At 52.2% G+C, this 15,000-nt stretch overlaps 1 protein-coding gene across 1 annotated transcript in view; it reads right to left on the bottom strand.

The window, feature by feature from the left end:
• The window catches only part of LOC142485660 (uncharacterized), an 81,409-nt gene that overhangs the window by 28,282 nt on the left and 38,127 nt on the right, over positions 1 to 15,000 (bottom strand). Inside the window, exons 10-14 of the mRNA XM_075584482.1 lie at positions 9,744 to 9,800; positions 8,959 to 9,015; positions 6,429 to 6,450; positions 4,668 to 4,738; positions 4,344 to 4,400 (exon numbers count right to left, since the gene is read on the bottom strand). Coding sequence (XP_075440597.1) covers positions 4,344 to 4,400; positions 4,668 to 4,738; positions 6,429 to 6,450; positions 8,959 to 9,015; positions 9,744 to 9,800 — 264 coding nt within the window. The remainder of the gene's footprint in view (positions 1 to 4,343; positions 4,401 to 4,667; positions 4,739 to 6,428; positions 6,451 to 8,958; positions 9,016 to 9,743; positions 9,801 to 15,000) is intronic.

Raw genomic sequence — 15,000 nt, 5'->3', positions numbered from 1 at the left:
GGGTGAGAGAAGGACATGCTGGGGGAGAGAAGGACATGCTGGGGGAGATGCTGGGGAGAGAAGGACATGCTGGGGGAGAGAAGGACATGCTGGGGAGAGAATGACATGCTGGGAGAGAGAAGGACATGCTGGGGGAGAGAAGGACATGCTGGGGGAGAGAAGGACATGCTGGGGGAGAGAAAGACATGCTGGGGGAGAGAAAGACATGCTGGGGGAGAGAAAGACATGCTGGGGGAGAGAAAGACATGCTGGGGGAGAGAAAGACATGCTGGGGTAGAGAAGGACATGCTGGGGAGAGAAAGACATGCTGGGGAGAGATAGACATGCTGGGGGAGAGAAGGACATGCTGGGGAGAGGACATGCTGGAGAGAGAAGGACGTGCTGGGGGAGAGAAGGACATGCTGGTGTGGGAGAGGAGAGAGAAAGTCATGCTGGTGTGGGAGAGGAGAGAGAAAGACATGCTAGGAGAGAAGAGAGAGAAAGACATGCTGGGATAGAGGAGAAAGACAGACATGCTGGGGGAGAGCAGAAAGAAAGAAATGCTGGGGGAGAGGAGAGAGACATAATGGGGGAAGAGCTGATAGAAATAACTGCTAGAGGAGAGAGATGAAAGTTATTACGGGGAAGAGGTATAAGGGATCTGTCTGGATACCAAGATGGCAGACGGACTAGGTCATATATTGCCACACCTAAGATGGATGCTGACAGGAAGTCAGCCTCTCTCTGGTCCTTTCTACAAAGGAAGAGAAAAACCCCAAAGGGAAAATAAAGTAGGAGAGAAATACATAAGATGGAAAAGAAAGGTATGAGGGGTTGTGAAATAGAAAGAAAGAATGTGTGAGAGAAGAAATATGGGGGCGGGGGAAAGAGGCTTTGGGAGGGACAAAAAATATACATGAGGGGAAATGAATAAGATAAAAACATAAGGAGGATCAGATAGAAATAATGATATAAAGTATATAATAAAATAAAGACATAGTGGAGAGGAGAGAGAAAGACGTGCTGGGGAGAGGAGAGAGACATACTGGGGAGAGAGAAAAACATGCTGGGGAGAGGAGAGAAAGACATGCAGGGGAGAGAGAAAAACATGCTGGGGAGAGGAGAGAGAAAAACATGCTGGGGAGAGGAGAGAGAAAGACGTGCTGGGGGAGAGAAGGACATGCTGGGGAGAGAAGTGTGAGAGAGAAGGAAATGCTGGGGAGAGAAGGACATGCTGGGGAGAGAAGTGGGGGAGAGAAGGAAATGCTGGGGAGAGAAGGACATGCTGGGGGAGAGAAGGACATACTGGGGGGGAGAGAAAGACATACTGGGGGGGAGAGAAAGACATGTTGGGGAGAGAAGGACATGCTGGGGGAGAGAGAAGGAAATGCTGTGGAGAGAAGGACATGCTGTGGAGAGAAGGACATGCTGGGGGAGAGAAGGACATGCTGGGGGAGAGAAGGACATGCTGGGGGAGAGAAGGACATGCTGGCGGAGAGAAGGACATTCTGAGGGAGAGAAGGACATGCTGGGGGAGAGAAGAACATGCTGGGGGAGAGAAGAACACGCTGGGGGAGAGAAGGACAACTGGGGGAGAGAAGGACAACTGGGGGAGAGAAGGACATACTGGGGAGGAAAGGACATGCTGGGGGAGAGAAGGACATGCTGGGGGAGAGAGAAGGACATGCTGGGGGAGAGAGAAAGACATGCTGGGGAGTGAAGGACATGCTGGGGAGTGAAGGACATGCTGGGGAGAGAAGGACATGCTGGGGGAGAGAGAAGGACATGCTGGGGGAGAGAGAAGGACATGCTGGGGGAGAGAGAAGGACATGCTGGGGGAGAGAGAAGGACATGCTGGGGGAGAGAGAAGGACATGCTGGGGGAGAGAAGGACATACTGGGGGAGAGAGTAGGACATACTGGGGGAGAGAGAAGGACATACTGGGGGAGAGAGAAAGACATGCTGGGGTAGAGAAGGACATGCTGGGGGAGAGAAGGACATGCTGGGGGAGAGAAGGACATGCTGGGGGAGAGAAGGACATGCTGGGGGAGAGAAGGACATGCTGGGGGAGAGAAGGAGATGCTGGGGGAGAGAAAGACATGCTGGGGGAGAGAAGGACATGCTGGGGGAGAGAAGGACATGCTGGGGGAGAGAAGGACATGCTGGAGGAGAGAGAAGGACATGCTGGGGGAGAGAAGGACATGCTGGAGGAGAGAGAAGGACATGCTGGGGGAGAGAAGGACATGCTGGGGGAGAGAAGGACATGCTGGGGGAGAGAAGGACATGCTGGGGGAGAGAAGGACATGCTGGGGGAGAGAAGGACATGCTGGGGGAGAGAAGGACATGCTGGGGGAGAGAAGGACATGCTGGGGGAGAGAAGGACATGCTGGGGGAGAGAATGACATGCTGGGGGAGAGAAGGACATGCTGGGGGAGAGAAGGACATGCTGGGGGAGGGAGAAAGACATGCTGGGGGAGAGAGAAAGACATGCTGGGGGAGAGAAAGACATGCTGGGGGAGAGAAGGACATGCTGGGGGAGAGAAAGACATGCTGGGGTAGAGAAGGACATGCTGGGGGAGAGAAGGACATGCTGGGGGAGAGAAGGAGATGCTGGGGGAGAGAAAGACATGCTGGGGGAGAGAAGGACATGCTGGGGGAGAGAAGGACATGCTGGGGGAGAGAAGGACATGCTGGAGGAGAGAGAAGGACATGCTGGGGGAGAGAAGGACATGCTGGAGGAGAGAGAAGGACATGCTGGGGGAGAGAAGGACATGCTGGGGGAGAGAAGGACATGCTGGGGGAGAGAAGGACATGCTGGGGGAGAGAAGGACATGCTGGGGGAGAGAAGGACATGCTGGGGGAGAGAAGGACATGCTGGGGGAGAGAAGGACATGCTGGGGGAGAGAAGGACATGCTGGGGGAGAGAATGACATGCTGGGGGAGAGAAGGACATGCTGGGGGAGAGAAGGACATGCTGGGGGAGGGAGAAAGACATGCTGGGGGAGAGAGAAAGACATGCTGGGGGAGAGAAAGACATGCTGGGGGAGAGAAGGACATGCTGGGGGAGAGAAAGACATGCTGGGGTAGAGAAGGACATGCTGGGGTAGAGAAGGACATGCTGGGGTAGAGAAGGACATGCTGGGGGAGAGAAGGACATGCTGGGGGAGAGAAGGACATGCTGGGGGAGAGAAGGACATGCTGGGGAGAGAAGGACATGCTGGGGGAGAGAAGGACATGCTGGGGAGAGAAGGACAGGCTGGGAGAGAGAAGGACATGCTGGGGGAGAGAAGGACATGCTGGGGGAGATGCTGGAGAGAGAAGGACATGCTGGGGGAGAGAAGGACATGCTGGGGAGAGAAGGACATGCTGGGGAGAGAAGGACATGCTGGGGAGAGAAGGACATGCTGGGGAGAGAAGGACATGCTGGGAGAGAGAAGGACATGCTGGGAGAGAGAAGGACATGCTGGGAGAGAGAAAGACATGCTGGGGGAGAGAAGGACATGATGGGGGAGAGAAGGACATGCTGGGGGAGAGAAAGACATGCTGGGGGAGAGAAAGACATGCTGGGGGAGAGAAAGACATGCTGGGGGAGAGAAGGACATGCTGGGGAGAGAAAGACATGCTGGGGGGAGAAGGACATGCTGGAGAGAGAAGGACATGCTGGGGGAGAGAAGGAAATGCTGGGGGAGAGAAGGACATGCTGGGGGAGAGAAGGACATGCTGGGGGAGAGAAGGACATGCTGGGGGAGAGAAGGACATGCTGGTGTGGGAGAGGAGAGAGAAAGTCATGCTGGTGTGGGAGAGGAGAGAGAAAGTCATGCTAAGAGAGAAGAGAGAAAAAGACATGCTGGGATAGAGGAGAAAGACAGACATGCTGGGGGAGAGCAGAAAGAAAGAAATGCTGGGGGAGAGGAGAGAGACATAATGGGGGAAGAGCTGATAGAAATAACTGCTAGAGGAGAGAGATGAAAGTTATTACGGGGAAGAGGTATAAGGGATCTGTCTGGATACCAAGATGGCAGACGGACCAGGTCATATATTGCCACACCTAAGATGGATGCTGACAGGAAGTCAGCCTCTCTCTGGCCCTTTATCGCCAGCAGCTGCTTGTGGTCTTTAAATAGCAGGCAGTTGCTCTCTGTATTTTCTTGTGCAAAGTACTCTGTTCCCCCTTGAGCGCTGCCTTTGTTTCTGTGATTGCCTGCCTGTGTTTGAACTTCTGCTTGTACCTGACTACCCCTGCCTGCCGCCTGACTCGACCCCAGAACTGGACCTGATTACCCCTTCCTGCCGCCTGTCTCGACCGCGGAACTGGACCTGACTACTCCTGCATCCCAGGCCCACATCGGTGTATTACTACCTACCTCTGCACTTCGACACGGCATCCGCTTTGCCCTTAGCAGAGGGGACAGAAGGAGATGCTGGCGGAGGAAAGAGAAAGATGTTAGGGGGATAAAGACATGCTAGGATGAAAAGAGAGACATAAAGGGGGGAAAAGCCGTATGAGGGGGAAGGGACGGAGAAATACATTGCAAGAAAGGGATAGATAAGGGGGAGGGGTGGGGAATAAATTGTGAAACGCATTAGGGGAAGGGAAAGAAGGAAAATATTTTACATTAGATTAAGTAGAACAATACGCATAGATTAATAGTGGAGAGAGTGGGCTACTGTAGCTTAAAGAAAAACACCTTTCTTGGAGATCCATTTTTCCCCCCCAGTTAACGTCACCTCCTCCTCCACCTTCTCCTCCTCCTCCGAACTACAAAAGAAGCCCAAGACCAATGACAGTGAGTATTATAAATACTTGTAGTCTTCCAGTGCCCATGTTAGCTAACCCAGCAACTACTCCTACTTTACTACCTCTACTTATATCTATCAGTGCCATTTCTCTAATGCCTCACAAGTCACATTCTCGCTTACCACTTGCCAGTAACATATACCTCCTGCCCGATGTCAGTCCTACTTTCCCCAGCCTTCTGTCAGAGCTAGGGGCCACCCTCTTAAATATTGGGATTGCTGTCTTGCACACATCAGTTGCTCACACAGAGCCGGGTTGAAAGTCAGAAATCACTGAATTATGAGAGAATTAACAGAAGAGGTACAACCCTCACACAACACCTCAGATTTACAATCCTGTTGGGCTAAGTACTCACCCCCAGCTAGAAATAGGTGGTAATTTGGGGCGCCATATTGGTCGAACAAATTTTTTGCTACAAGGAAAGAGAGACCCCCTGTGAGTCACCATAATCACACTGGCTGCTTTTGAATCCCCTGCACAATACAGAATATGTGAATGGATGCTGCCATTGGCATACATTCATTGTATCTCGCTGTGTTTGGCTCTGAATCACAGTAGATTGTTAGGTCCCTGGTTCAACAAGTTTAATGTAGGAATGTTTCTGTTACACACATGAAAGGCAGTGAGAGTATGAAATATATTGCATCTGTGGTTCCTATATATGGGGGTGAAATAGATATATATTATATATATATATATATATATATATATATATATATATATATATATATATATATGAATATATATCTTAGAGAGAGAATATGGTTGCACACAATGAAAATAAGGCCTCAGCAGAGGCACGTGTATTTGCAGTCTGTAAGGATCCCAAGAGATCCAATATACCGGCACAGCACAAGAGATAATAACATAAAGTGGTCCAAAATACACACATATGCCCTGGAGACCGAAACGTTGGGTATATGTGTGCATTCTGAAGCCCAATAAACAACTTTTTGTGGTTATCTTTTGTGCCGGTGTATTGAATCTCTAGGGATCCTTACAGAATATATAATGTATGTATGTATGTATGTATGTATGTATGTCTGTATGTATGTATAGCAAATGGAAATATTCCTGTTTGCTCATTTGCATGTCTTAGACAGGTCTGCACATATACATGCAAATGAGTATAAAGGAATATTTCCATTTGCTATATGCTTTGCTGTGGAGGGTTTTTGTCACTTTTTTTACCCACCATAACTTAACTAAGTATATATATATATAAATAAATATACACACACACAAAGTTGGAACACAGCCGCTGCATCTCCTAGCGCCAATATCTTTGCTGCAATTGTTCCCAATGTACCCGAGTCTGTTACTTAGGGAGGCGCAATAAGAAGACGTAGGGAGGAGTTACAGGATAAACGTTTTTCTTGCACAGCGCTGACAGTGAATGCAGCAGCCTTGTGCATATACATTTTTGCAGCCCCGAGTCCCTGCCCCGTAGAGGTGTTTGGTGCCTGAGGCACAGGGAGATAAAGGGACATACCCCACGTCACAAGGAGCTGACTGACACCGGGATTATATGGTGGGTTTTTATCAAATTCTGCGTCTACGGTGCAGCTAAAAAAATCCATTCTTCTATTGCAATGCATCATTGCGACTGTACAAACTGCCGATAATAAAATGCATGCTGTATTTAAATTACCTGTAGTATTTGTCATCCGTAGCTGAAAAGAAAAACAAAACATGTTTTACAAGTCATATCCTTAGCAAATATCTGCAGGTGCCCAACCACCGCCAAGGGGGGAGAGCCAGTACTGCTGTCCAGGACCCCTTTCTGCAAGTCATTGAGCTACAGGACACAGACACAAGAGGCAATCCCTTCCTCACTGATGGGCACTGAGTGGGGGAGGCCTCAGACAGTGGACTGGGTGGCGGTAGTCAGGTCCAAGCAGAAGTACAATCCTAGACAGGCAATCATAGGAACAAAGGCAGAGCTCAAGCAGGAACAGAGTACTTTGCACAAGCAAAGACAGAAAGCAACTGCCTGGGTCAGAGGGTGGGGCCTCAGGAGAGAGGTGGGAGAGAAGGGACAGACCAGGGGGAGAAACAGACATGAAAAAGTGAAGAGATCTACAAAGGAAGAGAAAAACCCCAAAGGGAAAATAAAGTAGGAGAGAAATACATAAGAGGGTAAAGAAAGGTATGAGGGGTTGTGAAATAGAAAGAAAGCATGTGAGAGAGAAGAAATATGGGGGCGGGGGAAAGAGGCTTTGGGAGGGACAAAAAATATACATGAGGGGAAATGAATAAGATAAAAACATAAGGAGGATCAGATAGAAATAATGATATAAAGTAAATAATAAAATAAAGACATAGTGGAGAGGAGAGAGAAAGACGTGCTGGGGAGAGGAGAGAGACATACTGGGGAGAGAGAAAAACATGCTGGGGAGAGGAGAGAAAGACATGCAGGGGAGAGAGAAAAACATGCTGGGGAGAGGAGAGAGAAAAACATGCTGGGGAGAGGAGAGAGAAAGATGTGCTGGGGGAGAGAAGGACATGCTGGGGAGAGAAGTGTGAGAGAGAAGGAAATGCTGGGGAGAGAAGGACATGCTGGGGAGAGAAGTGGGGGAGAGAAGGAAATGCTGGGGAGAGAAGGACATGCTGGGGGAGAGAAGGACATACTGGGGGGGAGAGAAAGACATACTGGGGGGGAGAGAAAGACATGTTGGGGAGAGAAGGACATGCTGGGGGAGAGAGAAGGAAATGCTGTGGAGAGAAGGACATGCTGTGGAGAGAAGGACATGCTGGGGGAGAGAAGGACATGCTGGGGGAGAGAAGGACATGCTGGGGGAGAGAAGGACATGCTGGGGGAGAGAAGGACATGCTGGGGGAGAGAAGGACATTCTGAGGGAGAGAAGGACATGCTGGGGGAGAGAAGGACATGCTGGGGAGAGAAGGACATGCTGGGGGAGAGAAGGACATGCTGGGGGAGAGAAGGGCATGCTGGGGAGAGAAGGACATGCTGGGGAGAGAAGGACATGCTGGGAGAGAGAAGGACATGCTGGGAGAGAGAAGGACATGCTGGGGAGAGAAGGACATGCTGGGGGAGAGAAGGACATGCTGGAGAGAGAAGGACATGCTGGAGAGAGAAGGACATGCTGGGGGAGAGAAGGACATGCTGGGGGAGAGAAGGACATGCTGGGGGAGAGAAGGACATGCTGGGGGAGAGAAGGACATGCTGGGGGAGAGAAGGACATGCTAGGGGAGAGAAAGACATGCTGGGGGAGAGGACATGCTGGGGTAGAGAGAAAGACATGCTGGGGGAGAGAAAGACATGCTGGGGGAGAGAAGGACATGCTGGGGGAGAGAAAGTCATGCTGGGGGAGAGAAGGACATGCTGGGGGAGAGAAAGACATGCTGGGGGAAAGAAGGTCATGCTTGGAGAGAAGGACATGCTGGGGGAGAGAAAGGCATGCTGGGGGAGAGAAGGACATGCTGGGGGAGAGAAGGACATGCTGGGGGAGAGAAGGACATGCTGGGGGGGAGGTGAGAGACATTCTGGGGGAGATGAGAAAGAAATACATGCTTGTGTGGGAGAGGAGAGAGAAAGACATGCTGGTGTGGGAGAGGAGAGAGAAAGTCATGCTGGTGTGGGAGAGGAGAGAGAAAGACATGCTAGGAGAGAAGAGAAAGAAAGACATGCGAGGAGAGAGAAAGACATGCTGGGATAGAGGAGAAAGACAGACATGCTGGGGGAGAGCAGAAAGAAAGAAATGCTGGGGGAGAGGAGAGAGACATAATGGGGGAAGAGCTGATAGAAATAACTGCTAGAGGAGAGAGATGAAAGTTATTAGGGGGAAGAGGTATAAGGGATCTGTCTGGATACCAAGACAGACCAGGTCATATATTGCCACACCTAAGATGGATGCTGACAGGAAGTCAGCCTCTCTCTGGTACTTTATCGCCAGCAGCTGCTTGTGGTCTTTAAATAGCAGGCAGTTGCTCTCTGTATTTTCTTGTGCAAAGTACTCTGTTCCCCCTTGAGCGCTGCCTTTGTTTCTGTGATTGCCTGCCTGTGTTTGAACTTCTGCTTGTACCTGACTACCCCTGCCTGCCGCCTGACTCGACCCCAGAACTGGACCTGATTACCCCTTCCTGCCGCCTGTCTCGACCGCGGAACTGGACCTGACTACTCCTGCATCCCAGGCCCACATCAGTGTATTACTACCTACCTCTGCACTTCGACACGGCATCCGCTTTGCCCTTAGCAGAGGGGACAGAAGGAGATGCTGGCGGAGGAAAGAGAAAGATGTTAGGGGGATAAAGACGTGCTAGGATGAAAAGAGAGACATAAAGGGGGGAAAAGCCGCATGAGGGGGAAGGGACGGAGAAATACATTGCAAGAAAGCGATAGATAAGGGGGAGGGGTGGGGAATAAATTGTGAAACGCATTAGGGGAAGGGAAAGAAGGAAAATATTTTACATTAGATTAAGTAGAACAATACACATAGATTAATAGTGGAGAAAGTGGGCTACTGTAGCTTAAAGAAAAACACCTTTCTTGGAGATCCATTTTTCCCCCCCCGTTAACGTCACCTCCTCCTCCACCTTCTCCTCCTCCGTACTACAAAAGAAGCCCGAGACCAATGACAGTGAGTATTATAAATACTTGTAGTTTTCCAGTGTCCATGTTAGCTAACCCAGCAACTACTCCTACTTTACTACCTCTACTTATATCTATCTGTGCCATTTCTCTAATGCCTCACGAGTCACATTCTCGCTTACCACTTGCCAGTAACATATACCTCCTGCCCGATGTCAGTCCTACTTTCCCCAGCCTGTGTCAGAGCTAGGGGCCACCCTCTTAAATATTGGGATTGCCGTCTTGCACACATCAGTTGCTCACACAGAACCGGGGTGAAAGTCAGAAATCACTGAATTATGAGAGAATTAACAGAAGAGGTACAACCCTCACACAACACCTCAGATTTACAATCCTGTTGGGCTAAGTACTCACCCCCAGCTAGAAATAGGTGGTAATTTGGGGCGCCATATTGGTCGAACACATTTTTTGCTACAAGGAAAGAGAGACCCCCTGTGAGTCACCATAATCACACTGGCTGCTTTTGAAGCCCCTGCACAATACAGAATATGTGAATGGATGCTGCCATTGGCATACATTCATTGTATCTCGCTGTGTTTGGCTCTGAATCAAAGTAGATTTGTTAGGTCCTTGGTTCAACCAGTTTAATGTAGGAATGTTTCTGTTACACACATGAAAGGCAGTGAGAGTATGAAATATATTGCATCTGTGGTTCCAATGTATGTATGTCACTTTTTGATATATATATCTATCTATATACAGTGTTCGACAAAGGAGCGGAGAAAGATACAGGGGGAGTGGAGAGGAGGGACCCGTCAATTTAAAGCAAACCAACCCCCCTCCTGTCCACTGCCCCCCCCTCCTGTCCACTGTCACCCCCCCTCCTGCCCACTCTCCCCCCCTCCTGTCCACTGTCACCCCCCCTCCTGTCCACTGTCACCCCCCCTCCTGTCCACTGTCACCCCCCCTCCTGCCCACTCTCCCCCCCTCCTGTCCACTGTCACCCCCCCTCCTGTCCACTGTCACCCCCCCTCCTGCCCACTCTCCCCCCCTCCTGTCCACTGTCACCCCCCCTCCTGTCCACTGTCACCCCCCCTCCTGTCCACTGTCACCCCCCCTCCTGTCCACTGTCCCCCCCTCCTGTCCACTTTCACCCCCCCTCCTGTCCACTGTCACCCCCCCTCCTGTTCACTGCCCCCCCGTCCACTGTCACCCCCCCATTTGTCCACTATCACCCCCCTCCTGTCCACTCTCCCCCCCCCCTGTCCACTCTCCCCCCCCTCCTGTCCACTCTCCCCCCCTCCCATCCCCTCCTGTCCACTGTCCTTTCCACTGTCCCCCCCCCCCCCGGCCACTGTCCCCTCCTCCCCCCGGCCACTGTCCCCCCCTCCTGTCCACTGTCCCCCCCCTCCTGTCCACTGTCCCCCCCTTGCCCTCCTTTTCCCCCGTCCCCCCCCTCCCCTCCTTTTCCCCCCCTCTCCCCGTCCCCCTTTTCCTAGCGCTAAATGTAACTCACGGGCAACGCCGGGTCTCTCAGCTAGTATATAATATACACACACACACACACAAAGTTGGAACACAGCCGCTGCATCTCCTAGCGCCAATATCTTTGCTGCAATTGTTCCCAATGTACCTGAGTCTGTTACTTAGGGAGGCGCAATAAGAAGACGTAGGGAGGAGTTACAGGATAAACGTTTTTCTTGCACAGCACTGACAGTGAATGCAGCAGCCTTGTGCATATACATTTTTGCAGCCCCGAGTCCCTGCCCCGTAGAGGTGTTTGGTGCCTGAGGCACAGGGAGATAAAGGGACATACCCCACGTCACAAGGAGCTGACTGACACCGGGATTATATGGTGGGTTTTTATCAAGTTCTGCGTCTACGGTGCAGCTAAAAAAATCCATTCTTCTATTGCAATGCATCATTGCGACTGTACAAACTGCAGATAATAAAATGCATGCTGTATTTAAATTACCTGTAATATTTGTCATCCGTAGCTGAAAAGAAAAACAAAACATGTTTTAGAAGTCATATCCTTAGCAAATATCTGCAGTTGCCCAGCCACCGCCAAGGGGGGAGAGCCAGTACTGCTGTCCTGGACCCTTTCCTGCAAGTCATTGAGCTACAGGACACAGACACAAGAGGCAATCCCTTCCTCTCTGATGAGCACTGAGGGGGGGTGGTCTCAGACTGTGGTCTGGACGGCGGTAGTCAGGTCCAAGCAGAAGTTCAATCCTAGACAGGCAAACACAGGAACAGGCAGAGCTCAAGCAGGAACAGAGTACTTTGCACAAGCAAAGACAGAAAGCAACTGCCTGGGTCAGAGGGTGGGGCCTCAGGAGAGAGGTGAGAGGGAAGGGACAGACCAGGGGGAGAAACAGACATGAAAGGTGAAGAGATCTACAAAGGAAGAGAAAAAACCCAAAGAGAAAATAAAGTAGGAGTGAAATACATAAGATGGAAAAGAAAGGTATGAGGGATTGTGAAATAGAAAGAAAGCATGTGTGAGAGAAGAAATATGGGGGCGGGGGAAAGAGGCTTTGGGAGGGACAAAAAATATACATGAGGGGAAATGAATAAGATAAAAACATAAGGAGGATCAGATAGAAATAATGATATAAAGTATATAATAAAATAAAGACATAGTGGAGAGGAGAGGAGAGAGACATGCTGGGGAGAGGAGAGAGAAAGACATGCTGGGGAGAGGAGAGAGACATGCTGGGGAGAGGAGAGAGAAAGACATGCTGGGGAGAGGAGAGAGAAAAACATGCTGGGGAGAGAAGAGAGAAAAACATGCTGGGGAGAGAGAAAGACGTGCTGGGGGAGAGGAGAGAGAAAGACATGCGGGGGAGACAAAGACGTGCTGGGGGAGAAGAGAGAAAGACATTCTGGGGGAGACAAAGACATGCTGGGGAGAGAAGTGGTGGAGAGAAGGACATGCTGGGGGAGAGAAGGACATACTGGGAGGGGAGAGAAAGACATACTGGGGGGGAGAGAAAGAGATGCTGGGGAGAGAAGGACATGCTGGGGAGAGAAGTGGGGGAGAGAAGGAAATGCTGGAGAGAGAAAGTCATATTGGGGGGGAGAGAAGGACATCCTGGGGGGGAGAGAAAGTCATATTGGGGGGGAGAGAAGGACATACTACGGGGGAGAGAAAGACATACTGGGGGGAGAAAAAGACATACTGGGGGGGAGAGAAAGACATGTTGGGGAGAGAAGGACATGCTGGGGGAGAGAGAAGGAAATGCTGGGGGAGAGAGAAGGAAATGCTGGGGAGAGAAGGACATGCTGGGGGAGAGAAGGACATGCTGGGGGAGAGAAGGACATGCTGGGGGAGAGAGAAGGACATGCTGGGGGAGAGAAGGACATACTGGGGGAGAGAGAAGGACATACTGGGGGAGAGAGAAGGACGTGCGGGGGAGAGAAGGACATGCTGGGGGAGAGAAGGACATGCTGGGGGAGAGAAGGACATGCTGGGGGAGAGAAGGACATGCTGGGGGAGAGAAGGACACGCTGGGGGAGAAGGACACGCTGGGGGAGAGAAGGACACGCTGGGGGAGAGAAGGACACGCTGGGGGAGAGAAGGACACGCTGGGGGAGAGAAGGACACGCTGGGGGAGAGTAGGACACGCTGGGGGAGAGAAGGACACGCTGGGGAGAGAAGGACGTGCTGGGGAGAGAAGAACGTGCTGGGGAGAGAAGGACGTGCTGGGGAGAGAAGAACGTGCTGGGGAGAGAAGGACGTGCTGGGGCAGAGAAGGACATGCTGGGGGAGAGAAGGACATGCTGGGGGAGAGAGGGACATGCTGGGGGAGAGAAGGACATGCTGGGGGAGAGAAGGACATGCTGGGGGAGAGAAGGACATGCTGGGGGAGAGGGACATGCTGGGGAGAGAAGGACACGCTGGGGGAGAGAAGTGGGGGAGAGAAGGACATGCTGGGGAGGAAAGGACAGTCTGGGGAGGAAAGGACAGGCTGGGGAGAGAAGGACAGGCTGGGGGAGAGAAGGACATGCTGGGGGAGAGAAAGACATGCTGGGGAGAGAAGGACATGCTGGGGGAGAAGGACATGCTGGGGGAAAGAATGACATGCTGGGGAGGAACGGACATGCTGGGGGAGAGAAGGACATGCTGGGGGAGAGAGAAGGACATGCTGGGGGAGAGAGAAGGACAGAGAAATACATGCTGGGGGAGAGAAAGACATGCTGGGGAGAGAAGGACATGCTGGGGAGAGAAGGACATGCTGGGAGAGAAGGACATGCTGGGGAGAGAAGGACATGCTGGGGGAGAGAGAAGGACATGCTGGGGGAGAGAGAAGGACATGCTGGGGGAGAGAGAAGGACATGCTGGGGGAGAGAGAAGGACATGCTGGGGGAGAGAGAAGGACATGCTGGGGGAGAGAGAAGGACATACTGGGGGAGAGAGAAGGACATACTGGGGGAGAGAGAAGGATACTGGGGGAGAGAAGGACATGCTGGGGTAGAGAAGTACATGCTGAGAGAGAGAAGGACATGCGGGGGGAGAGAAGGACATGCTGGGGGAGCGAAGGACATGCTGGGGGAGAGAAGGACATGCTGGGGGAGAGAAGGACATGCTGGGGGAGAGAGAAGGACATGCTGGGGGAGAGAAGGACATCCTGGGGGGGGAGAGAAAGTCATATTGGGGGGGAGAGAAGGACATACTAGGGGGGAGAGAAAGACATACTGGGGGGAGAGAAAGACATACTGGGGGGGAGAGAAAGACATGTTGGGGAGAGAAGGACATGCTGGGGGAGAGAGAAGGAAATGCTGGTGAGAGAAGGACATGCTGGGGGAGAGAAGGACATGCTGGGGGAGAGAAGGACATGCTGTGGGAGAGAGAAGGACATGCTGGGGGAGAGAAGGACATACTGGGGGAGAGAGAAGGACATACTGGGGGAGAGAGAAGGACGTGCGGGGGAGAGAAGGACATGCTGGGGGAGAGAAGGACATGCTGGGGGAGAGAAGGACATGCTGGGGGAGAGAAGGACATGCTGGGTGAGAAGGACACGCTGGGGGAGAGAAGGACACGCTGGGGGAGAGAAGGACACGCTGGGGGAGAGAAGGACACGCTGGGGGAGAGAAGGACACGCTGAGGGAGAGTAGGACACGCTGTGGGAGAGAAGGACACGCTGGGGAGAGAAGGACGCGCTGGGGAGAGAAGAACGTGCTGGGGAGAGAAGGACGTGCTGGGGAGAGAAGGACGTGCTGGGGGAGAGAAGGACGTGCTGGGGCAGAGAAGGACATGCTGGGGGAGAGAAGGACATGCTGGGGGAGAGGGACATGCTGGGGGAGAGAGGGACATGCTGGGGGAGAGAAGGACATGCTGGGGGAGAGAAGGACATGCTGGGGGAGAGGGACATGCTGGGGGAGAGAGGGACATGCTGGGGGAGAGAAGGACATGCTGGGGGAGAGAAGGACATGCTGGGGGAGAGGGACATGCTGGGGGAGAGAAGGACACGCTGGGGGAGAGTAGTGGGGGAGAGAAGGAGATGCTGGGGAGGAAAGGACAGTCTGGGGAGGAAAGGACAGTCTGGGGAGGAAAGGACAGGCTGGGGAGTGAAGGACAGGCTGGGGAGTGAAGGACAGGCTGGGGAGAGAAGGACATGCTGGGGGAGAGAAAGACATGCTGGGGAGAGAAGGACATGCTGGGGGA

This window comes from Ascaphus truei, unplaced genomic scaffold (assembly GCF_040206685.1).
Source record: "Ascaphus truei isolate aAscTru1 unplaced genomic scaffold, aAscTru1.hap1 HAP1_SCAFFOLD_620, whole genome shotgun sequence".
Lineage (NCBI taxonomy): Eukaryota > Metazoa > Chordata > Amphibia > Anura > Ascaphidae > Ascaphus > Ascaphus truei.
Note: the sequence above shows the minus strand (reverse complement) of the source record. Positions and strands in the feature narration are given on the sequence as shown.